Source organism: Phymastichus coffea, unplaced genomic scaffold (genome assembly GCF_024137745.1).
Source record: "Phymastichus coffea isolate CEN01 unplaced genomic scaffold, Cenicafe_Pcof_1.1 PCOF00016, whole genome shotgun sequence".
NCBI lineage: Eukaryota > Metazoa > Arthropoda > Insecta > Hymenoptera > Eulophidae > Phymastichus > Phymastichus coffea.
Genome location: NW_026706827.1, coordinates 1,080,252 through 1,104,901, shown reverse-complemented (window position 1 = coordinate 1,104,901; position 24,650 = coordinate 1,080,252). Strand labels below are relative to the sequence as shown.

General features: G+C 62.3%; 1 protein-coding gene across 1 annotated transcript in view; it reads right to left on the bottom strand.

Annotated features, from left to right (window-relative positions):
- Positions 1-20,382, bottom strand: part of LOC131675135 (uncharacterized) — a 59,926-nt gene extending 39,544 nt beyond the window's left edge. The window contains exons 1-2 of the mRNA XM_058953993.1: positions 20,201-20,382; positions 7,059-10,117 (exon numbers count right to left, since the gene is read on the bottom strand). Of these exons, the coding sequence (XP_058809976.1) occupies positions 7,059-10,117; positions 20,201-20,345 (3,204 nt within the window). The 5' untranslated portion in view covers positions 20,346-20,382. The remainder of the gene's footprint in view (positions 1-7,058; positions 10,118-20,200) is intronic.
- Between the last annotated feature and the right edge of the window lie 4,268 nt (positions 20,383-24,650).

Genomic DNA, 24,650 nt, shown 5'->3' with positions numbered 1-24,650 from the left:
CTGGCAACCGGATTTCGCTGTTCGGACCGTTTCAACTGTTCGACCATTAGACCCATAAATCATGGCCCGCGCGCGCTCGCGCGAACAGAGATCGACCTGGCGGCGATTAGCGCGCAATTTCGGAAGTGCGCTTTCTCGGTCGGCTTCCGCCTGGACCGCTCGTCCAGCGACAAATCGACTCGACGACTTCCGCGACCTCCGGCCGACGTTCGACAGTGCGCTTTTTCGGCGCCGCCGAGCAGTCGCAATTTTCGCAGGCGTTTGCGCGACGGACAAGTGCAGATTTGCACAACTGTTTGCGGACAGCTGAGCATCATATAAGGATATAAGGCGCAGCGCGCTCGTAACGTAATCGAGAGACTCTCACAGCGGCACACCGTCACTTTCTCCCCGCGCGCCAGCCGAGAATTACTACATTCGTTATTAGCATAGCTTATATTCGTCTTATATATCTCTCGCTCGTTTCTTTCGCCATTTGCTTGGCTCGGATTTTCGCGCGTACGCCAGATAGCCAATACGTACTTGTATACTGACATACTAATCGTTCAATTTCGCACGGACTGCGCAGTCCGATAAGTATATGAATTTCTCTACATCGTTGCCGTTCGCAATCAATTTCGCGAAATAATTATTACCAGCGCGATACGCATCGTAAAGCAAATAAAGCGCAAATCGAGCAGCTCGACGCGCGGAGAAGAGCTTGCGAGATTCACTCGCGGAGGAAGCGTAGCGGCGATTTAATCAAATGATAGCGAGCGCCACGGACAGTCTTGTAATCGTCGGTAATTCACGATCGCGTAGATTTTTCGATCGCTCGCGACAGCTCCGTGCCGCGCGGTCAATAAGCCTCGTCGACCGCGAGCGCGCCGCTAACGAAAGCGAACAAATCCAATTACGCAAAAGCCCGAGAAATCACGCGCGACCGGACGCTACTCCGAAACGGAGAGTCCGCTTGGATAATCGCGGATGGAGCAGCTTACGCAATCCGCTCGCTTCTTTTCGGCGGTTTCGCTACAACGCTGGGCTTTACGAAATCACCTGCAGCGAGCCACGCTGCCGACGGCGCTCGATCGACCTTGTACTTGATCTGTTCGGATGGCTATAGTCGAATGGAAAAGGCCAGCGCTTCGAGTTGACAACCGAGCAACGGAATGAGCGCCAATGACGCGGACAAGTGGGCGATCTGCAGAGCGACAACGAGCGCGCAACAATTGACGATGCCGAGTGATGGATTTCGCAAGTGCGCGCGCGCGCTCGCGAGAGAGAGAGAGAGAGTCGGAGAGTCGCCCACGAGCGTATCGGGCACGAAGCAAAGCTTCGCTCGAGAGCGTGAAAGGCTGGCGAGCGCTCCCGGTTTTCGGGCGACGCGCGCGCAGACAAGACAAACTGGCTGTTTTGTCCTCGAGCAGGCTCGATTTGGTGCTTCGGTTCGACGGGCTCTGACGTCGGCCCAGTTGCCGGTCGCGCGGCGACCTCGCCGCGGCGCCCACGGCCCCCGACACGCGCCGAGCTGCGGTCAACTGGACTGGGCGGAAAGCGGCCGGAAAGCGGACGGAAAGCGCGCGGAGCGAGCCGCGTGGGCGCGGCTGTCGTAAGGTGCCAAGTGTCGTGCGGGCAAAAAGCCGATTAATCTTGCGGGGCATCCGTTACACCTCGGCCAGATAACGTCCTCGGGCTAGAATCGTCGCTCGCTCGCTCGCTCGCATCCCCGAGCGACGGCCGCGCGCGCTCGCGAGCGCCCGCCCACGCCACGCGAGCCGGCCCGTACCCACGTACGCGGCCGCGCGCATGCCCACGTACGGATGCTGCAGCGCAGTCTGTCGAGCGCGAGAGATGCTATCCGTCGGCCGGGCGCCAACACGCGGGCGAACATCTGGCCTGGCCCGCACGCCACGACAAACGCAACCGCGGCTGCAGCTGCGAACGCTCATCCGCGCCGGCCGGCGCGGACCAGGCTTCCGCCTACCCACTGCGCGAGATGGACTACTCGCGAAGCGCGATCGGCGCGAGGCTTGCAACGAGCGGCCGAGTAATCGGCGGACACCTCGCCTGCCTGGGCTGCGCTCCGCGAATGCAGAGACGCGAGTCTACGACTGCCGAGTCAGCAGCGGCAGCTCTCGTTTTGCCGAGAGCCAGCCAGAGAGAAGTTGCTCTCGCGCATTCCAGCCAGTTTAAGCACTCCCCTAGATATGCAGACTTTATGCCCTTTCCGCGCTCGCTCGGCCGCGCCGCCGCTTCCGCCGCTAGCAGTCCGCCGAGATATTCCCTACTGCTGCGGAGCTCGCGATCGCCGCGCGCGCTCAGGCTAGGCGGCTCGCTCTATATATAGCTCGCACACGTCTCGCAGCTTCCTCGCATCGGAGCTGCCGCTCGCAGCTTCATTAAGATTCTACCGCGGGCCGGCGGCGAGAGCGCGCGAAAATTGCCAAGATTTATGGGCAGATGAGCCTCTGGCCGCGTGCCTGCCTAATTACCCGCGGCGAGGCCTGCGCTGCTGCCACTGGCGCCGCTCGTGCCACCGATCGAGCAGCGCTCGCCTGCCCTCCCTCGGTCGCTTGCGTCGCTGTCCTCCGATCCAGTTTCTAGTCGAGCGCGCGGCTTAGGCAGCGGCTCTCTTGCGCGGCGCGGCCAGCGCGAGCCGCCCGCGGCTAGCTGCGGAGCGCGGGGCAAAAAAGCGGCAGCGGCAAGCGACCGGCCAGCGGAGCCGCGCACACTCCGAGAGAGGTGTGAATGGTCCGCCTACCATAAAGCAAAGTGCAGTCTGCGCGCGAGTCGAGCTGCTCCTTTTCCCCTCTTACCGTCGTCGCGTCTGCGCTGCGCTCGGACGCCTCGCGTTTTCACGCCTTTTTTTCGCGAATTCCGCTCCGAGAGCGCCGCCAGGGAAAGGCACCGGCGCCGAACTCGGCCTGCCAATTTCGACCGTGGGCCCGTGGGCCGTGGCGCGAACCCGCCAATTTCGGCCTGTTCGCGCCGATCGCGCGCCCCTCCGCATTTATCTCCCGTCTCGCCGTGCTTCCCCCCTCCTCGTACGTTGATTAGGGGCCAATTTCACGTTCACGGCCACCCTGGTACTCGACGCCAACGCCGCTCGCGACCTGCCGACCGTTAGTATCGCGCGTGGCTGTCGTTGGGTCGCAGAGCCAGCAGTCGATCGGCTAATCTGGCTTCGTCAGCGGAAAATGATTGGCCACGTGGAACAGCTTGTCCCGTGCGCGGAGTCCTAGGTTTGGATGCACTTGGACTGGACTGGACTTTATGCAACTCCCGACGCGAGAGGTTGGATGCACTTGGACCAGCGCCGATCAATCCTTGCGAGTCGGGCTCGCACATAGCTCTGCGCGTAGTCGCGCTGGACAGAGGCGATCTTTCGACGGGACTGCGCGCGAGAGCGAGACGCATGGCCGCTCGCGCGCTTCCGAAATCAAATCCACGCGCAGGCTAAGCGCGACGGAACCTCGAGCGCCGACTACGTCCACGAGGAAATCATTTGCGCATGGTGCGATGCACCCAACTTTTTATCGCTACTCGCTGCAATCGCACACTCCACGCGCGTCTGCTTGGTATGAGACGACACGGGCAGCGTGTCTCTCTCTCTCTCTCTCTCTCTCTCTCTCTCTCTCTTCTCTTCTACAAGGCAATTACGCGTGGCTGCAGAGTCGCAGCCACAGGGGAAGAGAAGCAGAGGAAGCAGAGAAGCGTGATGGCGCGACGAAAGTGGCGGTGTGCCTGCGACGACGCGACGACGACGGCGATCTCTCTCATGAAAGTCAGATAAGTAAGCTCGCGAGAGAGAGAGAGAGAGAGAGAGGGAGGGAGAGAACACGCGGAAAAACAAAGGGAAAGACGGAAGAGGAAGGCAAGTCATAAAGCATTGGCTTACTAATGGGCCGACGAGTGTCGTTCGCTCGTTTCTCTTCCTGTCACGTCGGTCAGACGCAGCCGAGGAAGCTGCTTTACATCGATCAATAGATAGACCTCGCTAATTACCGCGCAGATCGACATTAACGTTCGCGTATCCTTCCGCACGAAGACAAAGCGTGGAGCTCGAATGAGAAAGTCGTCCGGCTGATCTGTAGGAAGTCTACGGGCAGGGTGCGTACGCCGTTACACGTGTGGAGCAGGTGCGGCGAGACAGCCGGTGCAGTGCGCCGCGAAGGCCATGCTATCACTGCCGGACTATGGTTAATTGGCTGGAGAGCGCGAGCGAGCGATCGTCCGCTGGGACTGCAGCCTCTCGCCTACGCGGTCGCGCGCGCCGCAGCCCCCGGTTCGCCGCCGTCGGAGAGCCGCGTCAAGTGCACGGCCGTCCCTCATAATTGCCGCGAAATGCAGCGCCTCGAAAGCCGATTATTTGCCGATTGTTTGCCGATTGTTTGCCGATTGTTTGCCGATTAAAGTCCCTTCGGCCGAGCGCGCACGGACCGCGGACGCATGCGCGGTCCCGCGCGTGTCGATCCAACGAGAGGCCTGCACGCGGCGTTCCACTTACTTGCGCCGCGTCCACCGAAAAATTCGCAGCCTCTTGAATTATTCCAGCGAGCGGATAATTATTGCTGGGCCCTCTCGCCAGATCCGAATGCTGTGATGCGCGCACGCAGGTGAATTATACGCCAGGTGGTTTAAGGAGCGACCGGTGGCGGCCTTCAATTGAATCATGTATCGGTATCCGCGCGCTATTCAGCTTTCTCACGAGAGCCGCCGCACTGGCAGCGAGCGGGCTCGATGAATCGCCGAGCGCAGACGTCGTAAAATCATTTGTTAGAGCGGCCCGACGTGCACGCCGCGCGCTTATCAGGATTACGCAATCGAGCGCGAACCGCGCATGCCTCTCCGAATGATGTTTGCCTTCCGTTCGTCGTGTAATCGATGGATGGTCGCGCGTTGGCATACAAATTGCGCGAGTGCGCTGGCCGCGCCGGATGGCGAATGGGCCTTTTCGAGACGAGTCGGGAGCGCCGACCAAGCCCGCGAGGGGCGACGAGCGCGCGGCGAGCCAGTGCCAGTGCCAGGGGAGTGCTCGTCGGAAATGGAACTCGCAGCGGAGACACGTCTGCGAGCGCCTTTCGGATTTACGGACCGATCGTGAGAGTGCGAGCGTCGGCGCGTGAAACTGGGCGAAATCAAGGGCTCTTGCAAAAGAGCGCCCAAGCCGCAGCCGCCGGCGACCGATCCGACTGCGGTTGCGCAACGGCGCGTGTATGCAGATAACGGTGCCGGATAATTGCGCGAGACTTTTGACGCGATAATATCGAGCGAGCAAGAGGTCGACGCGGAGATCGAAGGAGAGAAAAGTACAAGTTGCGCGTAGCCGCTGTCAGAGCAAATTAATAAGGAGGAGGCCGAGGTAGACGCAGGGGCGCAGGGGCGCAGGGGCGCAGGGGCGCGGCGGCGCGGCGGCGCGGCGGCGTGACAACCGGCCACACACTGACCGCTGCCGCGCGCGCAGCCTCCGGCGTAATTATTCAGCGCTCGCGCCTCGCCGCAGCGCTGCCCGACTGGCAGGCCGCCGTCTCGTTTTCGGTCGGGCGTTCGTCGGCCGGGCTCCGTCCGCGCGACACGGCTCGCCTTTCTTTTTGTAGTCGGGCTGCCTTCTTTTTCTGATTTCGTTTCGAGCGCACGGGCAGGTTTATGTAGCTGCGCCGTAATTGACTCAATGTCCAATTGAATTTCACAAAAACGATGACGAAATTTATTAGTGGCACGTAGCACGTAGCCTGCGACTAATTGTCGCGCGGCCGGCCGGCGTTCGCTGTTGCTCCGCTGCTTTGTCAGCATCGATTATAAATTACAATATAACAAGATTCATACTAATTTAACGGCGCAGGCGCGCTCGCCATCGGGCGCAACGCCTATTTGGACAGGTCGTAAAAGCCAGGCAGGAGGGGAGAAAGCCTATCCGTAGAGTATAATTTACAGCCTAGACTCGCCTCGCGTATGCAGGCTTATTGATCACGTGTCAAATTTTAATAAGTTGCAATTAATTGAGCTCGGCGCGGAAAAGGGGGCAGCGGCCCATTAAAAGCCGAGTTTATGAAAACGGCTGCGTGCGCCGAGAACGAGGAGCGCGAGGCGCGCGAGGCGCGCAAAAAGGCTGCCAGCGAGCGCGAGGCTCTCATGCTAATTCAATCGATAGCGGATAGGCGCGCGTCCGCGCAGCCAGCCGGCTCTCCCGCCGACGGACTGCGCTGTTCCCACAGCGCTAATACGCATATTACTCTCGAGGCTTAGATCGATCGGCCGGGCAAGGTCGCGCTTTGGAAAGGCGAAAATCCGCGAGCGGCACTTGACCGCTGCCTGCGCGCCCGAGCGGCTGCACCTGCAGCGGCCGAGCGTCGAGCGCGGAGCGCGGAGCGCGAGATAGGGCTCGCATTGTTTACGTACGCGGTGACGCAACGGCGCGCCGACCGTGAGAGTGAGCGCGCACCGCTCGCCTGCCCTCTCGTATCCAATTTATTATCGGCCGATTCGCCGGCGTTCTCGCTCTTTCTCTCTTTTCGCGCGCGATCGCGCGCCCCGATACGCCCGGGCCGCGCGCTCGCCGACGCGACGAGCCGTCGACTCGTCGCGGAGCGGCTTCGCGCGCAATTCGCCATCCGCGGCTGCGCGACTAGCCGCGCACGAGAAAGCAGTGCGCGGCGGGCAGCAGCGGCAGCGGCAGCGTCGATGTATCTTTTCATAAGCTAACGGTAAGCGACTCGTACGTATCGTCGCGATGATAATCCGCGCACGGCTCACTCGTGGTCGAGCTCTCGACCCGACGATCATGCGACCGCGCGAGGCCAGGCACGGCGCGCCGACCGGCGGACAAAACCGCGCGGACGGAGAGAGATCCGGCGAAATCTATGTAATTTCAGTGGGAGCGCTCGCTCTCCTTCTCGAGTGCACGGCCGTAGGCGCCCTCGCCGCAACGACGCTTCGCGATAGCCGACAGTCAAACGAACAGTGCGTAATCGGCGCCAACGGTACCGGGGCACGCGGCAGACTGGGCGCGGGAGCAGATTCGGCCGGGCGCGATTGGCACGGCCGCGGGCGCAGGGCGGGAGTGGGTGGGCACTGACCTCAATGATCTCGCTGTCCAGGTCCCTGGCGCTGATGGCGCTGCGCAGCTGCTCGCCGCGGTACTCCCTGTAGCGCATGCTGAGCTCGTCGTCGGTGAGGGTGCCGCTGCTGCCGGCCCGCGTGCTCCGCTTGCTCTTCTCCTCCTTGGCCTTCTTCTCCTTCTTGCGGAACAGCTCCTTCACCTTGCTCATGGTGCCGCTCTTCTTGGCCGCCTTCTTCTCGTACTTCTTCGCGTCGGCGCAGCCCGAGGGCGGCTTGGAGGCGAGCACCGGCTGCACGATCGAGCCCTTGCTGTCGTAGTACACCACGTACTTGTCGCTGTAGCGCCGCTGCTGGTGCTGGTGCTGCTGCTGCTGCTGCTGCATGCTGCGGTCGGTGTGCCGGCGCTCCTGCTTGATCAGCTGCATGCTCGCGATGCCCTCGTCCTCGGACTCGAGCTCGGGCCGCGCGTGCGGCTCGCGCCGGTAGTCGTTCTCGATGCCCGAGTCGGCCAGCCGGTCCTTGCGCTCGCTGTCGCTGAGCCGGGTCTCGCGCAGCTGCTGGCGGCGCTCGCCGTAGGCGCGCGACTGGCGCAGCTTGCTCTCGTGGTGGGCGCGCGGCGGCCGCTGCGGCGGCTGCTCCGCGAAGTCGCACTCCGGGCCGGCGCCCGTGCCGCCGGCGCCGCCGCCGCTCGGCAGGCCCTTGCTGCAGCCGCTGGCGCGCGAGGCGTCGCTGTCGTCGAGGTAGTCGAGCCGGTTGCGCGAGCGCCGCGTCGGCTTGTCGGGCTCGTCCTCGAGGAGGCGCCGCTGCCGCGGCTGCTGCTCGCCGCGCGGCGAGTCGCGCGCGGCCGCGTCCGAGTCGTAGCGGCCGCAGCCGTAGCCGAGGCGCGGCCGCGGCCGCGGCGAGCTGTCGTAGTCGTCGCGCGAGCGCAGCTTGCTCTTCTGGTACCTGCTGCTCTGCGTCGTGCGCGTCTCTCGGTAGTACTTGCTGCAGGACGACTCGAGCTGGCTGTTGGTCGCCTGCGAGATGTCGGTGTCGTAGTCGTCGAGCGGCGCCTCGCGCAGCTCGTCCAGCCGCGCGAAGGCCCGCGGCTGCCGCGCGTTCGCGTAGTCGGCCGAGGCGAGGTTCTCGTGCGAGCGCGTGGCCAGCTCGCGGCGCAGGCCGCCCTCGAGGCGCCGCCGCTCGAGCCCCAGCTGGTCGAGGCGCTGCGTGGACTTGCTCCTGCCGCGCAGCGCCTCGAGGTGATGCTTGCCCCGGGCGGGCCGGCCGGCCGCCGGCGGCGGCTCGCCGCGCGCGCCCACCGCCGGCCGCCCGACCGCGGCCGCCCGGCCCGGGCCGTCGCGGGCGCGCGCGCGCTCGCCCTCGTAGCCGCCGTGGTTGCGCGTCTCGATGACGTAGCGGTCGCCGAAGCCGTCGGTGCGCGTCTCCAGCGTGTAGCCAGGCCGGGGCTCCAGCGGCTCCAGGCCGAGGCCGGCCTGGCTCGCCGGCAGCTTGTTGATGGTCTTCTCGTAGCCGTAGACGCGGCCGTCCTCGTCGTGTAGCTCCTGCTCGAAGACGTACTTGTCGCCGTGGCTGTTGGTGCGCGTCTCGCTGACGTAGGTGTCGGTGTAGCGCTTGGCCGAGTGCGCGGCCACGCTGGCCGGCACCACCGGCGACGGCACTATCGGCTTGTCGATGATGACGTCGTGCTCGGCCCTGCCCGCGGCCGGCGCGCCCGCGCCCGCCTTGGCGGCGAAGGCCTCGTCGGCCAGCAGCCGCGACTTGATCCGCGACTCGAGCAGGTCGCGGCGCGCGCTCAGCTCCGAGCTGCGGCTCGGGGCCGCGCCCGGGCCGCCGCGGGCCGGCTTGCAGTCGGTGCCGTCGGCCCTGCCGCGGCCGGGCGCCGGGCCGCAGCCCTCCACGAACACGGTCGAGGTGTACTTGCCGGGCCCGGGCGGCTCGCCCAGCAGCGCCGCGCCCTCGGGCTCGTAGGCCGCGCGCGACTTGTAGCTGTTGATCCGGTTGTTGCGCTGCTGCAGCAGCTCGGCCGCGAGGTAGCCGGCGGCGCGGCCGCGCGGGTAGTCCTTCTCCGCGGGGCTGTTCTCGCGCGAGGAGTCCTTGCGCTCGAGGCCCAGGCCCTCGTCGCTGTCCGAGTGGCTGCGCTGCGCGGCCTTCTTCTTGTCGAGCTGCACCTGCGCGTAGATGACGACGTCGGGCCCGGCGGGCTCGGGGCTGGGCCTGGGCGCGCCCGCGGGCGCCGCCTCGCCGGCCGGCCGCGTGTACGAGAACGGCCGGTTGTTGTTGTGGCCGAAGCCCGGCCCCGGCGAGACCATGGCGCGCGTCAGCTGCGGCGGCGGCGAGCGGTCCGCCGACAGCCGGTGGATCATGCGGTGAATGGCCGACTCCTCGGCCGGCCGCGGCTGCTCGTAGCGGCCGCCGTGCAGCATGCTGCGGCCGGCGCGCCGCTCCGCCTCGTCCTGCTTCGGCTTCTTCGCCTCGGCGGGGAAGTGGAAGGGCCGCGGCTCGGCGGCGCCGGTCTGCGGCGCGGCCTCGATTATGGGCGAGAGCGGCGCCGGCTTGCGCTGCCACTCGGCGCTGGCGGCCGCGTCGCTGTGGCTGCGCTTGACGCTGCTGCCGGCGCTGGGCTGGGCGGCCGGCTCGGCCGGCGGCGGGCCCTGCGGGCGCTCTAGCTGGGCCGAGCGGGGCCCGGTGATCGCCGGCTTGACTCGGCCGCACGAGGCATCGCTCTGGCTGCGCTCGAGGGCCGCTTTCTTGGTGGGCCGCGCGAGGTCGGCGCTGCCGGCGCCCGGGGCGCCGATCTCCTCGCTGCGCCGCCGGCGGGCGCGCTCCTGCGAAGGCGGCGGCGGCGGCTGCTTCGCGCGGCGCCCGCGGCTCGGGAGGCTACCGTAGTGGCGCCCGGCGTCCGGCGACTCGAGCGCCACGCAGTCGACGCTGTCCGCCTGCTGCAGCACGTAGGCGGCCTCCTGCGCGAGGTCCTCCTTGCTGCGCGCCTTGATGCTCTCCTTGCGCACTGGCGTGGTCGTCAGCCGGCCTTCGCCGTCGCCGACGAGGGCCGTGGTCACGTACGGGCAGCCGCGTCCTGCAACAGCCAATCGGAGCGTCGCCGGTCAGAGAGGTGCGTGCGTACGCGCGCCGGGACGCTGCGCTCGGCGGGCCGATCGCCGCCGAAATGCTCCTTTTGCGGGATCGCGGCGCGCGAGCCAGAGCAAACAGGTTGCGAGGCAGCGGAAGCCGAGATTTATGCGCCGATCGCACTGACAGTGATAAGTTTCACATCGCGCCATTTTTCCCGTCGTAAATTATTTTCACTCTCTCCTCTCGGCATCGATTATATACGCGCGACGCGGCAATTTATTGCGGCCGAGCGCGCGGCCATCCGAACTCGCGCGCGCGCGTATGCACGCTCGCTCCGGCAGCGCGATGCAGTGCAATAACAAGAGAACGGTGCAGCACGTGCTCCGGTGCTCGCTCACGAGGACAATCGTGGCTCCGGAATCGAGCTTTCACATCGGGATGCACGCGCCGGCGATAATGGAGATCGCGAGCGAGCGAGCGAGCGGCCGGCCAAATGCATGCACGCGAGCGAGTGACACCGATAGTCGCGAGCCGATCCGTCGATGCGTGCAGTGCTCGTGCGCACGACGACGAGCTGCCATAATGATTGACGTGGGCCCGATTCGCCACGGCCACGGTACGGGGAGAGCGCGGCTTTGTGTCAGAGGTCGCGCCCGGGCCGCGATGAAAGCTGGATAGCGCGCGCCGCCGATGCACGCGAACGGTATACGTCTGTAAGCGTTCGACGCCGATCCCCCGCGGCTACGGACGTCGTGCATGCAGCGCGACCGCACGCGCGCATCCTCTGCGGCTTTGACGTCCGATCGATTCCGCTTTCGCTCTCGCTTTCTCGCTCCGCTGCGGCTCTGGGTGCGGGCCGGCCGGCGCGTGGAGCAGCGCGCCCGACGGCGACAACGAGCAGGGCTCGGTCGACGAGAGGGGCAAAGCGCTGCCGCGGCTACGCGCGGCGTCTCTCCGGCAGTTTATTGTTTGGTTCGATCCTCATTTCCTCGTAATAAGCCTACGAGCCGCAGGCAGGGGAGCGCGCGAGAGCGGCGGCGGCGCGCACAAAGGCAGCTCTCCGAATACATCACACTCCGCAGGAATGCGCAGCTTGTTATAGGTGCCGTGTGCGCGGATTCGCGCACTTTTACCCAGAGCCAATTCATTATTCGCCGGGATGCCGTTAGCCGCGTGCGCGCCCGAGCGCGGCCGCTCGCCGAATACACGTTGTGCGCGCGCGCGCCGACGCGGCCAGCTAGGAAGTCGGCCGCGAGTGGCTTGCCCCCGCGGACTCGTCGGCGGCGAGGCGAGGGCCGCCATCTTGCCGGGCGCGCGCGCGCACCCGCGAGCGCCCGTCCGCGTGCGCCGGCGCATCGACAGGAAATTATCCGCAATTAACAGGATCGCGAGAAGATCCCGGCGCGAGCGAGAGGGAACCCCGCGAAGCCCGTCGACGTAATTTACGGCGCAGTGGTCGCAGCTGGAGAGAGCGCGGCCTGCGAGGCGAGCCGGGCGACCGGCCGGTTTTTCGCGGAAAACTGGTTCGCCCTTTGTTTCGCCTGCCGCCGCCGCCGCCGCCGCCGCCGCCGCCGCCATCGTCGCTGCAGCGCGAAGCCAGCGATTAATCTTGGCTGCACTTAAGTGACTGGCGATAATCCTTCATTAGGGCCGGCTTGACGGTTTCATTCGAGCGGCGGTTCGTCCGGCCGACGGCACTCGATTCGCCGAATCGGACTGTCGGGCCGCGCTCGCCGAGTTTGACGGATCGCGATCGCGGAGCCGCGCGCTAATCGCCCGCGAGCCCCGCCGATTAACAATTATCGGCCGAACGAGCCTGCAAGCGCGCTCGCGTCGACTGTTCGCACATTACTCATTCGACCGCGCGCTCTCGCATCACGAATAATTCATCCGCGGCCCGATCCTTATCCCTCGAGCCGCTCCGTTCGACTCGCTCTCCCTCCAGCAGCGCCAGCTCCATTTCCGTTATTCCCCGGTCGCCTCGCTCGCGATCGCGTGGTCGCCCGCTCGTCAAACTTTCCACTCGCCTCGTCGCGCTTTACCTCTGCCGCCGCCCACCCGACGACCCCTCCACGGGCGTGCTTCCGCGACTCGAGTCGGCCGCAGCGACAGACCGAAGCGAGGGAGGCGCCGCCCATTCGTCCCGGCCAATTGTCGGCTCACGGAGCGCGTCTGCCGAGTGCACATTTGCATGCGGCTAGCATTTGTCCCGAGCTCGGATGCGTCGCGCTCCGACACCTGCGTCCTTCCCCTCGGCAATGATCGACGCGAGCGAAAGCTCCGTCGCGCGAGCTTCCTCTCGTTCTCTTTTCCCTCGGACGGCTAACGCGATAGCGCGCATAAATACACGATGGACGCAGAAGCATGCACGAGGCGAAATATATGCAGGGCTGCAAAAAATGCAAATTTGCAAAATAACATCGCTCGAATGTTAATGAAATCAATTAAAAGACGGGGAGGGACAGTCGAGAGAGAGACCACACGCAGGTCTGGCAAGTTAAATCATCAATATTCCGAGATGTAGATAGCCACGCTCAGCTGTGCGCGCGCGCGCGCAGGAATATAATCGAGGGATTAAGCGAAGCGCGTCGCCTGGCTTCGCGGCTATTTATTAAGTGCATCTATACGACGGGGCGCTCGGTTTCATCGACGGCGTCCGGCCAAAGCTGCGGGCGCTGACTTCCGGAACGCTGGCCTGCCGTTGGTCGCGCACCTGCGAGAGAGCGCCGCGGCGCGCACGGAGAGCGGCGAGAGAGATGTTTATTGAGCCGCGGCGCGAAGCAAGGGAGGCAGGAGGGCCGAGGGGAGGGAGAGCGGGAGGGCAGCGCGCGGCCGCGGAGTCGGATTGCAAGGCGCTTTAATTGAACATAAATCGTTCATAAGGCTCCGCGCGCTGGCCGGCCTGCTCGCTCTCTCGCCGCGATTTTCAAGCGACTATCTCGCGAGCTACATCTGCGCTAGGTGCCCGGGCTCCGGCGCCGCGCGTAGCTGGGGCGACGCGAGCGGCGCGACGCCTCGGCCGCGTTCCCCGCTCAGGCCTCCCCCGCCTAATTATTAATTATCCGCTGACGCAGGTACGCGCGGACGCGCGGGCACGAGGGGAGCAAGCGAGAGAAACGGACGAACGCTTCCTTCCTTCCTTCCTTCCTTCCTTCCTCCTTGGCTTCTCTGCCTCTCTCTCTCTCTCTCTCTCTCTCTCTCTCTCTCTCTCTCTCTCTCTCTCCTCTCGCCGGCGCGGCGCTTCTTGCTCCGCGGCTATAAATTCCGCTTGCCTATGCATTGCCGCTGCAGTCGCTCGCTCGACTCGCCGCGCCAAGATTGCTTCGCTTCTTCTTCTCTCTTTCTGCAATCTGTGTCTCTGCGCGAGCGGCAGGCGAATAAAAAAAACCATCTGTCTACTTTTCTCACGAGTCCTCCGTCTCAAAAAATGGGCAGCGCACGCGAGGAAAAAGCCTCGTAAAGTACAGCGCTTGATTTGGCTTTTTACAGCGCGCATATAATAAAGGCGTGACGCGCTCCGAGCTGGTTTTTTTCTCGTCGCGCGCCGACGACCGTAGCCGTCGCAATTTATCGGGCTTCTTTCGCTCTTTCTTCGCAAACAGACTCGTGGGCACGTATCATTTCGGCCGCGCGCCGCGCCGAGGGAGCGTCGACTGGACTGCGTTCGCAGATTTGGCGATGCGATCTCGCGAGGCGTGTCGAATTCGCCGTCGGAAAAAATGGTCGGGCCGACGGCAGAGGCGCCCCGACGAGAGCGCCGAGCGGCGTCGATTCGTGGACGGGGGGGCACCACAACGGTGAGAACGGAAAAAGCCGAGCTTTGCGGGGCGAGTTTTTCCGCGATGCACATCGGGGCCCGAGCGAGGGAGGATAATGACCGAGTGAGCTGGCCAGGCCGGGACTCGTTGCCGCCGGAGAAACGGCCAGCAGCTTTATCGGCGGCCCTGATCGCATATGCGCCCGGATCTCGCTCGTTTCTCCTTGCAGGCTGGGAGGCCGGTCTTCTCGGCCGAGCGATACACGTACACGCCCGGCCGGTGCTGGCCCGCGAGAGACGCGCGAATCCAGCGATCCGACTGTTTTTTCCGTTTTTTTCCGTTTTTTCCGTTCTTTCCGTTTTTTCCGCCTCGCAGCCGCCTGCTTTCTCCCTTTTCTCTTGGATCGTGCGCTGCGCTGTCGAAACTCGCGCATGGCTGGGATCGATTGTATAATGCGTTTCGCCGCGGCGAGCAACTGCACGAGACCGCCGATACCCAATGTACGGCGAAGCCGCAGGCGCGCGCCCGTTATCCGACTGCCATTAAGACGCTGCAAACGATCGCGCGCTTGTTCTTTCGGCCATGCGAATTACGGCCGTCCTGCTAAATGATATTTTAAACGAACAGCCAAGAGGCCGCGCGAACGCCAAATTGAATAAAGTTTTTCGGCGGCTGGCCCGAGAGCGCGGCCCGAGAGCCCGGCCCACGGCAAAAAAGACGAGGCGGCGCAAGAGTTATCGCTGCCGCGCGCGACCGCCAGAAAAAATTAAGGCGCTTCCGACGCGGTCCGTTCGGCCTGGCGTAGCCCGGCAAAAACGCGGCTCGCTCGCCGCTTGGCAAAGTTACGAGCGCGCAAACGGCCAGCGACAAGTTCGCGTTCGTGCTCGCGAGGCCGTCCGCCGGCCCCTGGGCCAGGCACGCACGCCAGCGCAGGCGGCAGCCTGCGATCGGGAAGAGAATCCGGCCGCGAAGGAGGCTTTCCGTTGCTCGCAGCGCGTAGCCACTTATCCCGCTCGCGCCCGCAGCGGCTCCTCGCAATTGCATATAAACATGCAGCAGAGACTTTTGCGCCTGAAAATTCGCTGGCCTCCGAGCGAGCGAGCGAGCGAGCAAGCTTCTAAGCCGAGCCGAGAGCGCGAGTCGGGGCAATAAACTGGCAATGGAGCAAAGGCCGATTCTGGGAAAGAGCACCTATAGCCGCGGCCGCGAGCGCGAGCGCGAGCGCGATCAATGAGTAGATGCTGCCTCGATAGCGTCAAACGTCGGGCCCCCCGATCGGCCGGCGAGTCCCAGCTCTCCGGGGCTCTATTCGGCTGCAGTGCTGCCGCGATCGTCGCCCGGCTCTGCCCTCGCGTTCCTGCCGGGCTACCCTGTCCTGCCTTTGTCAGGCGGAGGACGCAAAAGCCCGACTGCGGAATCGATGCGCGCGAGCTCCACTCGAAATCTGGAGCGAGCGATGCAAGTGGCGGCCTGCGTCGCGCGGTCGCGCAGCGCCGCGGAGAGCGGCCGAGCGAGAGACACGGGGGAGACACGGGGGAGACACGGGGAGAGCGAGAGAGATTGCGACTCGCGCTTAAAATGACACACTGACAAAGTGCTACAACTTTTTGCCCGGCTCCTTTTATCCGCGTGACGTGCAATCTCAATCAACTGCTTATGCGACTCAATTGCGACAAACGTCGCGCAAAAACCACTTTGCCGGCTCCGTGTCGCAACGCGCGCCGCCAGAAATACCGTTGATCCTTCGCGACGAGACGCGCGGACCGTTCGATCCCATACATTTGCACGGACGGGCCCTTCGCCTGGGCTCGACTTTTAATTGGCCAGCCGAACAGCCGGAGCCAGCGCAGCCCAAGTCCAGCGGTGCAGTGGCCAAGTTTTTCGGCGCTGGCTGGTCGCAGTGGTGCCTCGGCCGAAAGCAGCCCAGAGGGGTCTGATATTTTCAAGAAATCGCCAAGTCGGATGAGCGGCCATTTCCGAGAAGCGTTTTTATGGAGCTTGATTTCGCGTCTATTTATCGCTCGTAAAAGCCTGCGCGCGATTTAGGCGATAACTCATTGATTTTTTTTGGCCGCGCTGGCGAACCAACGGAAGAATTCAGCGGGGGCCTGTATAACTTACGCCCGGCGATCGCGACTACGTGAAATATTATTTCTCCGTTAATGAAGCTGCTAACGTACGCGTCAGGCCTGTTCGCGCGACGTATCGTCGAGTTTTTACCGCTGGCCGGCAGCGCCGAGTAGCGCGGTCCGCCGGCGTACGACGCACGGCCGCTCGCGAAAACTTTGATTTACGCGTACGCGGGCGACGCCGTGAAAAAAGCGAGCCGGAGAGAGCGAGAGAGCACGCGTTACGTAGCAGCGCGGCTATTGCTTTTAATCTGCCGCGCGGCATTGCGCCGTTTCTAATCGGATGAAGGCGGGCAGCGCTCTTTCGATCGTCGACCCTTTCTTCTTCTTTCTCGTTTTTATGCCCTCGGAAGGGAACAGGGAACGAGTCTGCCTGCCTGCACGCGCGCGCGTCATGCGGACCATTACTTGAGGACGTCGCGCGGCGTCGGCCCGAAATTCGCTCCGCGCTCCGCGGCTAACGCTGCTAATTTTTTTTAATTAAGCCCGCGCGTCAACGTTTTAGTACGACATACGTTGCCCGCTGATAAGCATCGCCGAGCCAATGCCAAGATCGGCGGCCATCCGTCTGTTCGCGTATGAGATAATAGCTGCTCGTGCGTGATCCAATTAAACCTTTGGAGCGGTTTTCGAGCGGTCGACGCGTCTTCGCTGAAAGCGCTACATTGCCGAGCGCTGCCTCTTCGCTCCATTCGCGCAACGAACCAGGCGCGATCATACGAAAATAATCGGCAGCAAGCGAAATGATAATCCCCCCCGCCACTCCCGTGTCATTGACCAGCGATCCGACAAGCGTGCTTGATGCTCGCAAATGAAAGAGCCGCCGATGCGAGGAATACGAGAAACTCCCTGCCACTCCGTGCTCGCGAGAGAGAACGAAAGCAACGGTCCTCGTGAATCGTGCGCGCGCCTCGCGACACAGTCCCTCTACTCGCCGCGGCCTTTGTCGCACGGGAAAACGGCTCACCTCCAAATGCTGCCAATTCAATTTGCTCTTTCCGGCTGATTCATTGCCAGCTTGCTCCGCTGTAATAGACCGCGCAGCCCAAACCTTTCTCTCTCTCTCTCTCTCTCCAACGACTCTTTTCGCGCGTTGCCCGCTTTTTACAGCTGCCTACAGTCTCTCCACGCGCGACCATACTTTTGCGCCTTATCGCCAGGCCCGTGACAGAGCGCGTTTATCTCTCTCTCTCTCTCTCTCTCTCTCTCTCTTTCGTCGAATAGCAGCTCGTTCGCGTATTGGCATAGCTGCGGCCAGGTGAGCAGATTTTTACCGCTCGCGCAGGCGCGTAACGTGGCACGAAACAACGCGCGGCAGGAGCAACTCCGCTCCGGTGGGCGCGGAGTCCACTCCGGGTCTTTCGGTAGGGGTCGAGGGCAGTGCCGAGGCGGCGACAGCGGCAGCAGTCTGTCGTCGGAGCGGATTGTTTGCGACGGGCAAACGGCGCTCGAGAGGGCTGCCTTTGAAAGGGAGAGCCCGCCGCTGCTGTCCTTGTTGCGCGCGCGCGCGCGCGCGGCCACGTCTCAATTATACACGAGTCCGTACTTGCGCGCGCTCGCGCAAGCACAATGTCGCACGGGCTACGCTAACCTTGAGCGCGCGCGCGGCTCGCGCGTGCATTCATCTGTCGCTCGGTTGTTTCTGCCTCGGCGAGCCGTGCAGCTTCATCGTAGCGCGACTCTCTAGAAGCAACGGAGGACAATAAATAGCGAGAAGCAGGGAGCTTCAATTAGCGGATGAAAATGTATTAACTAGATTTTAAACGCTGAGGCATTAGATTAGAGCGTATAATGCGCCAGTGCCGGGCAATCAGTGCTGTCTGCAGCGGCGAGATCGATAAAATGCGCGTTTATCGTCTATGCCGATCGCTCGAGCAATTAACAAGGAAGCTGCACGACAAAAGCTTGTAATGAGAGAGCCGTTAGGCAGACCGCGGCCAGAGCTGCCCGGCATGCATCACGATGCACGCGCCGCGGCTGCGTGCGCTGTCGAATTATTAATGTGCGAATCACGAGGCAGGCGCTTTCGGCCGCTTGCGCGCCACTCGAGCGCCACTCGAGCCCGACGCGCGTGCGCCCGTACCCGTGACGCAATCCATAATTAGCCGACGACACTCGCCGAGTGTGCACCCGCTGCTGCTGCTGCTGCCGCTGCTCCTTCTCTCGAGTCATGCTCGTCCTCCTCCGCTGCCGAGAGCCCGAGAGCGCTCACCAGTCTCGCTATTGCCTTTTTTCTCCTCGTTCCGTCTCCTTTGTTTTCGAGCGCTGCCTCGCAACAGACGCACTCTTTCGCCTGATTTTGCCTCATTCCTTACGTGTGCTCGCGACCTGATTTATTTGTGATCCGCGGCCTCGGCGACTTTCGAAGGAGGCGCGATTTCGACACCGCGGTTGACCGACTTTGCTCGTCCCGATAGGATCCCCCCCCCCCCCCCCCCCTATTTTCTCTGCTCACCGTTAATTTGGTGCCGCGCGCCGCAGGCATCATCCGAGCCGCGTATGGCACATATCGCTCGCTAATGACAGACGAGAGAGCCAAAGTATTAATATCTATTGAATGGGAAAGCCCATTGGAAAGAAGCATTTTTTTCTCGAGCAAAGCACCATAATTTTCTATTACGAAACGCTTCTCCGGAGACTCGCGTATCATGGAAAATCGGCGATCCATGAAGTTGCGACGCGCGCTCTCCTCGTTGCGCATTCAATTCTGACTTTCACGTAATATTTCTTTGCCGCAGTATGGAAAGTATATTGATTATTCGTTTTCATTGTTCACTGCTTTGTTATTTTGTCCGATGACCGTCGTTCCAATTAGTATCTTGTTACGCGTTCATTGGATTTTCGTATAGCAGTTTGGTTTAGTGCGTAGAAAACGGTTAATCATCGTCATTAACACAACGAGTTCGAGACTGCTTGGTTATGGAATAGTCAGTGGCAGGTAGCAACTCGGCGTCCCGTTAGTTTTTTAATAATATACGAATATACGTCAAGGGGAAAGGAGAGCTGCGGAGATTTGTCGCCACGAGTATCTCGATTGACATTGAATTAGAGGCACTTTATCGCAGCACGCGCGAGAGAAGTTATTAGCTAGAATGAGTTAGGCTGCAGAGTTGCGTTGGTGCAGAGGCTGGTAATTGCAGCGAGGAGTTGTCGCCGTCGTCGACTTCGTCGTCTTCGTCGTCATCGTGTATGTATACATACACACGCGCCGCAGTGGGAAAATGTGGCATCTGGTAAAGCTTGTGGCCGATAAGAGAGAGAGAGAGAGAGAGAGAGAGGGAGTCGCGAATAGGAAGAGGAGAAGTGGAAGGGAAGATGAAGACTGCAGGGCGCAAGGAAGGCGTGTATATATATACATATATATATATATATATACATATATACACGCGCAGCAGCATTTATCCGCGGCAGAGGCGGCGGCGAGTTTCGCCAGGGAGCGAGATAGCAGCAATGCAATATTGCCGAGAGAGCGAGAGAGGAATGCGAGTGGGGCGAGTGCGGCCGCGACGCCAGTGTGCAACTGATGGACAGGAGAATCGAGCGCGAGGGAAGCGAGCTGCCGCATTCAAACGAGATAATGCCGCGCTGCTGTTGCCGCTGCTGCTGCTGCTGCTGGCGCTGCTGCCGCCCAATCGCGGCTGCCCGTAAAGCTCGCTGCCGATTTATTCGAGCCAGCGTGCGAGCGAGCCGAACGCCTGTTATGCGCTCGATTGCGTCACCGCTCGCAGCTCGAAAGCTCCGAAGTCCGCGAACCCGGCGAGCGACAAAAAGCCAATCTCCGGCCGCAGCAGTCTATGAGAAAATAGTCGCGCGAGCGGCATACCGAGTAAATTGAAGCAGGCGCAAAATTGACAAGAGGAAAAAAGCACGGGCCGAAGGATAGGAAAGGCGCGGGCAGTGCTCGGGAACCTTGCAGTAGGGACAGCCTCGGTGGCTTGGGAAAAGTCATTGCCCAAGTGCGGACGGACGAGAGACGGCGACGAAGACGACATTAGATCGTAGCGCTGGTTGGACTCTCGGGCGTTCTCCAGCTTTCGGCCACACGCATGCGTGACTCGGTCGGAGGGTTACGTCACGGGAGCAAAGAGACAGAGAGAGAGAGAGAGAGAGAGTGAGAGAGAGAGAGAGAGAGAGAGAGAGAGAGAGAGAGAGGGAGAGACAGACAGGCAGGCAGGCAGGCAGAAAACGGGAGACACTCACCGATCCTCTTGACGTGGACGTCGCGATTGAACGAGACGCTGCGCTCGGGCAGGCTGCGCGTCCGCGCGCCCGTCGCTTCCTCGTCCAGGTGCTCGAGGAAGAGCCGGCCTAAGCTCGGCGACTCGTTGCGCTGGACCACGGGCATCCTTTCATAAGAGCCCTCTCATTACCAATTAACTTATCGTTACCTCGCCTCCTTCCTTCCTTCTGCTAGCGTTTCGATTCGCCTCCCTGCGACCAACGTACGCGCTTTTTGAAACTACACCGCTTCTCTTAGAGGCTCGGTCGCCGAAATGTCGAGGCCCTGGAAAGCTCGACGCCCAACTGCGGGCGCATTCTATCACTCCGCTTGCTTTCTTTGCCCAAATTCCCCGAGCCGAGCTTGTTGTTTTCTTTTGGCCGCGAGAAGGGAACATAGTCCGCATCGAGGCTTGAGAAGCAAACCGGTAGCCAACGCGATTGGCTATAAATACATCCGCGCGCGGAGAGAGAGAGAAAGAGATATGAGATGAACAGGTTAAGATGAGCGTTAAGTGCAGCGACGCAACGCGCAACGCTCGTCCACGCACTCGAAATGTCGCTCGTCGGCTCGCACATCGCGGATCGCGAGAGCGTGGCTCCGCGGCGAACAATGTGGAAAGTGGCGACGGTAGACGGCCGACATCAAGTGAAATTGAATACGACTGGAGCGAGGAGGTCGCTCGTTCGGGCGGTGTCGCCGTGCGCTTTCCGTCACGTTTTCACTGCCGAGGACAATGGCACGGCGGCTCTCGCGCGCGCCGAAAGAAAAGCAGGCAAAATAAAGAGCGCCGCGCTCGCGGGCGCAGCGCGAGCGCGACAATGGCACGATGACAGCAGCGGCGCGCGCTCGGCTTCTGCGATGACAATGCCGATAAGCGAGCAACTACTGCTCGGCGGCGATGTCGATCGACCACCACGATACATTGCGGATGAGATGAGGTACGAGCAAGAGCACCGCGCCGCGATCTTTGCTTAGCCTCGATTTTAATGGGTCAGCGCTTTCCGGCAACCTGTTGCCGCCGCCGCTCTTCCGTTCGCGTCGACCGTCAAAGCTCACGCGGAAGAACAAAGATACGAGATAGGCTAATCGGCCTGTTTCTACGTTTCCCCGCTCGTTGCTCGCCAGGCGAAAGACCGAGGCAGCCCGTGCATTCATTGGCTTCCAGCAAAATGATGTAACTAGAATGCCCCGCGCGAGATACTTTCGACCGAGGACGCGCGCCAAGGCGATTTTCAAGAAACAAAGGTGAATCGTTCGCTACGCGCGTTGCCAAACGGCACGAAGCAAGTGGCGCTGATTCATTGGACAATAACAGTAGACAGTTGGAGAGGAGTCTCGCGAAAACGTCGCGCTTAAAATGCCACGCGACGGCTCGTCGCCGGGGAATCTCAAAATCCACTTAGCTGAACGACAACGACAACGACGACTGCACGTAGCCATTAGGTACAGTGTGGAGGCCGCACACGTATCAGCATTTTTAGCGCGTCTAAGGCAGCCGGAGGTTAACGATCCTGCCGGCCGCGGGGGAAAGCCTCCGCGCGAAAATCCAATTGAGATGCATCGCGGGCAACAATGCCACCGCTCGGATGCCGCGTCCACAGTCGACTGGCCAGCGAACGTAAAAAAGCACGCGCGGCCGATGGCTTCATTCGGCAATAAACAGCGCCGTCTGCAAGGTGTATTTTAGAAAGAGAATATTTTTCAGAGTCGTCGTCAAAGTCCGTGCGGCGTCCGCGGCAGCCAAATCGCGTTTTCATAGCTCGCGCATAAAAGCCTGTTATGGCTCGTTAATTTGCATGGAGATAAGTTTGGCGCGCGCGATTTCGGAGCGAAACTCAGCTGCGGGGTGAACGAGCCGACGGGGGACAGATCGTAAGTCAAGCAGTTTATCGAGGGGCTGCGCGCGGCGAGGCGCAGCCTGAAACGAGACAATTCACGTGGGGCGTCCGCGGTCAACCGGATTAGAGAGCTAGCTCTCTTTCTCTCGGCGGCGACAGGCAACGGTAAAGGGAAGAGCCCGGAGCGGGGCAGAGCGTGTAATCCGCGGATACAATAGCTTAATGAGGCCTCGTATCTCTCGTGACTGGGGAATTTAGCGTGGCGGCGGCGATTTATTTACGAGCAAAGCCGATTACAAGCATTTCGTGAAACCGAAATGGAACGCTGGCAGTCGATCGCGAGGCCCGCCACCTCTCTGTCTGTCTCTCTCTCTCTCTCTCTCTCTCTCTCGCTCTCTTTCTTCTGCCGCTCGAGCAGTGCATGCGCTCCTCAATTATCAATCGCCTCGCTCGCTCGTGCCCGCGGCAGCTCTTTCTCTCTCCCTCTCTTTCTGGTTCGCGCGCCGGCGCGTAATTAGCATAAATATTTTGCAAACCATTACTTGGCTACTTCTTTTGTCTCCCCTGGCAGCGAGCGCGCGCCAACGAGCTTTATGTTACTGCAGCCCCAAAGACAAACGAGCGCTGACTGGCAGTTGCGAGCAGCAAACATTGACAATCAGCCGGACTACGTTTGCCACGCTCGCTTTGTGCTTTGTTACGCGCGCCCGTCGCTCGCGACAATTAAATAAACCAATTTGCCTCGTTAGGTCGGCTTGAGCGATGCCGCGGGATGTTTTAGTGGGCTGGCACGACGAGATCGGACGCGAACGAGGCAGCGCGTGGACGCGTGGACGGCGGGGCTTCGGCTCGTAAAACTGACAAATTGCGAGAGTGCCGGCGCCAGCGAGGACCGGAATAACGCGCGGACGAATCGGTCGGGCTGCAAGTGGGGCGCCGGGCGGCGAGCTCGCCGGGGAGGCCGAGCAGCGCAGCGGCCAGATCGCGAGACCGCGAGAGTCAAGGTCGGAGTGCAGCGGTCCGATCGCGGCGTTGTCGGCGTTGTCGGCGTTGTCGGCGTCGTTTTCCCAGCCGCGCTCGTGCGGCCGAATCGAAAAATCGCTCGCGTGCGCGCGATCGAGCCGCGATACGACGCGCAACTTGTGCCCCTCCCCCCGTGGTGCGGCGGCGGTTGCGGCGGCGGCAAGCGCTCGCTCGCCCTCTGGCGCGGGCCGAGCGGGCCGCCTCGGCGCAGCCCCGGGAACGGGGCAAGCTGCGCGCGCTTATCGCGCCTGCCGTGGCCTGCCGTGGCCTGCCGTGGCCTGCCGTGGCCTGCCGTGGCCTGCCTCGCTCGACATTCGCGCGATCGCGCGGAGTAGCGCCGTAATGACACGTTGCCGCTGCCGAAGCAAGGTCGCGCGCTCGCAGCGCGGCCCTTCCTTCCTCGCGCGCTTCCCTCCTGCTGGCTCGCTCACTTCCTCCCGTCCCTTTTTCTCCTCGGCAGCCTCCCAGCCATTAACTGACTGCCTGCCACCTATAAATAACCCTCTTTAACGCGTATATGTAAACAAGCCGCTCAACTCGTGCGCTGATTAAAAACACCAGCGCTGCCGCTACCGCCGCCGCCGATGAACGTTTTCATTGAGATTCCGGCAGTCCCACTCGTCTCGTCTCCGCGCTCGCGAGGTGCGCGCGTGCACGCGTTTCTCCGCCGTGCGTTGCGCGTCGGCGACCTCTCGAGCGCGACAGTCGCCTGCGCCGGCGCGTTATCCGTGGCGTCGGATTTTTACGGCCGCGCCCGCTCGGCCTCGTTAAATCGGCGGCAAACGCCTCGTTCGGGCGGGCCGAGCCATCGAGGCGAGCGCAAAAAGCTTGAGCGGGCCGCGTGCGGAGGAGCCGATAAGGTAGCCAGGCGATCGGCCGGGGGGGGGGGGGGGGGGGGGAGGGGCGCTTGCGTTTGGCTGGAACGCGGGCGAAAGGGAGTCGAAGGCAGAAATGGAGATCGGCGAATTCCAAGCTGTCGGGGTGGCCGGCCTCGGGCTCGCGGATCGCCTCGTTGTTCGCGTCCTGCTCCGCACTCTCCGCCAGTGGCTCTCGTTCGTCCTCGAGAAAAAGAAATAACGAGGACACAACAAAAAACAAAGCACGGGAAATGGAGTAAGAGTGAACAAATGGAGAAGGCGAAGAAGCAGGAGAGAAGAAGAGGAGCAGGGGGAGGCGCGCGCTAGACGAGCGAGTCGGAGGCTGTGCGCGTTGCGAGGAAGAAAGTGAAACGGAGAGGGGGAGAGGGACAGGGCGGCGGAGGTGTGCAGGCAGCTCGGAGCGCGGAGAAGAAGGAAAGGGAGAAAATCGAGGCAGCTTGTTTCACTTGCTCATCTCCTTGTCGAGGACGCGCGGCCGCGTACCGCTGGCACCTTGCCTCGCCTGTGGCTCGCTGGCCCGAGCCAGACGGCCGCGCAGGCTGCCGCTGTCGCTTGCCCAACTTTACTGCTGCACGGCGCCGCTCTCGCTCTCTCACGCTTCGCATGGTACGGGATCTCCGCGCGATCCGGCCGCTCGCGCATCTAATTGCCACACTTTTCGCGCCATCCGAGCCGCTCGGCGCTACGCG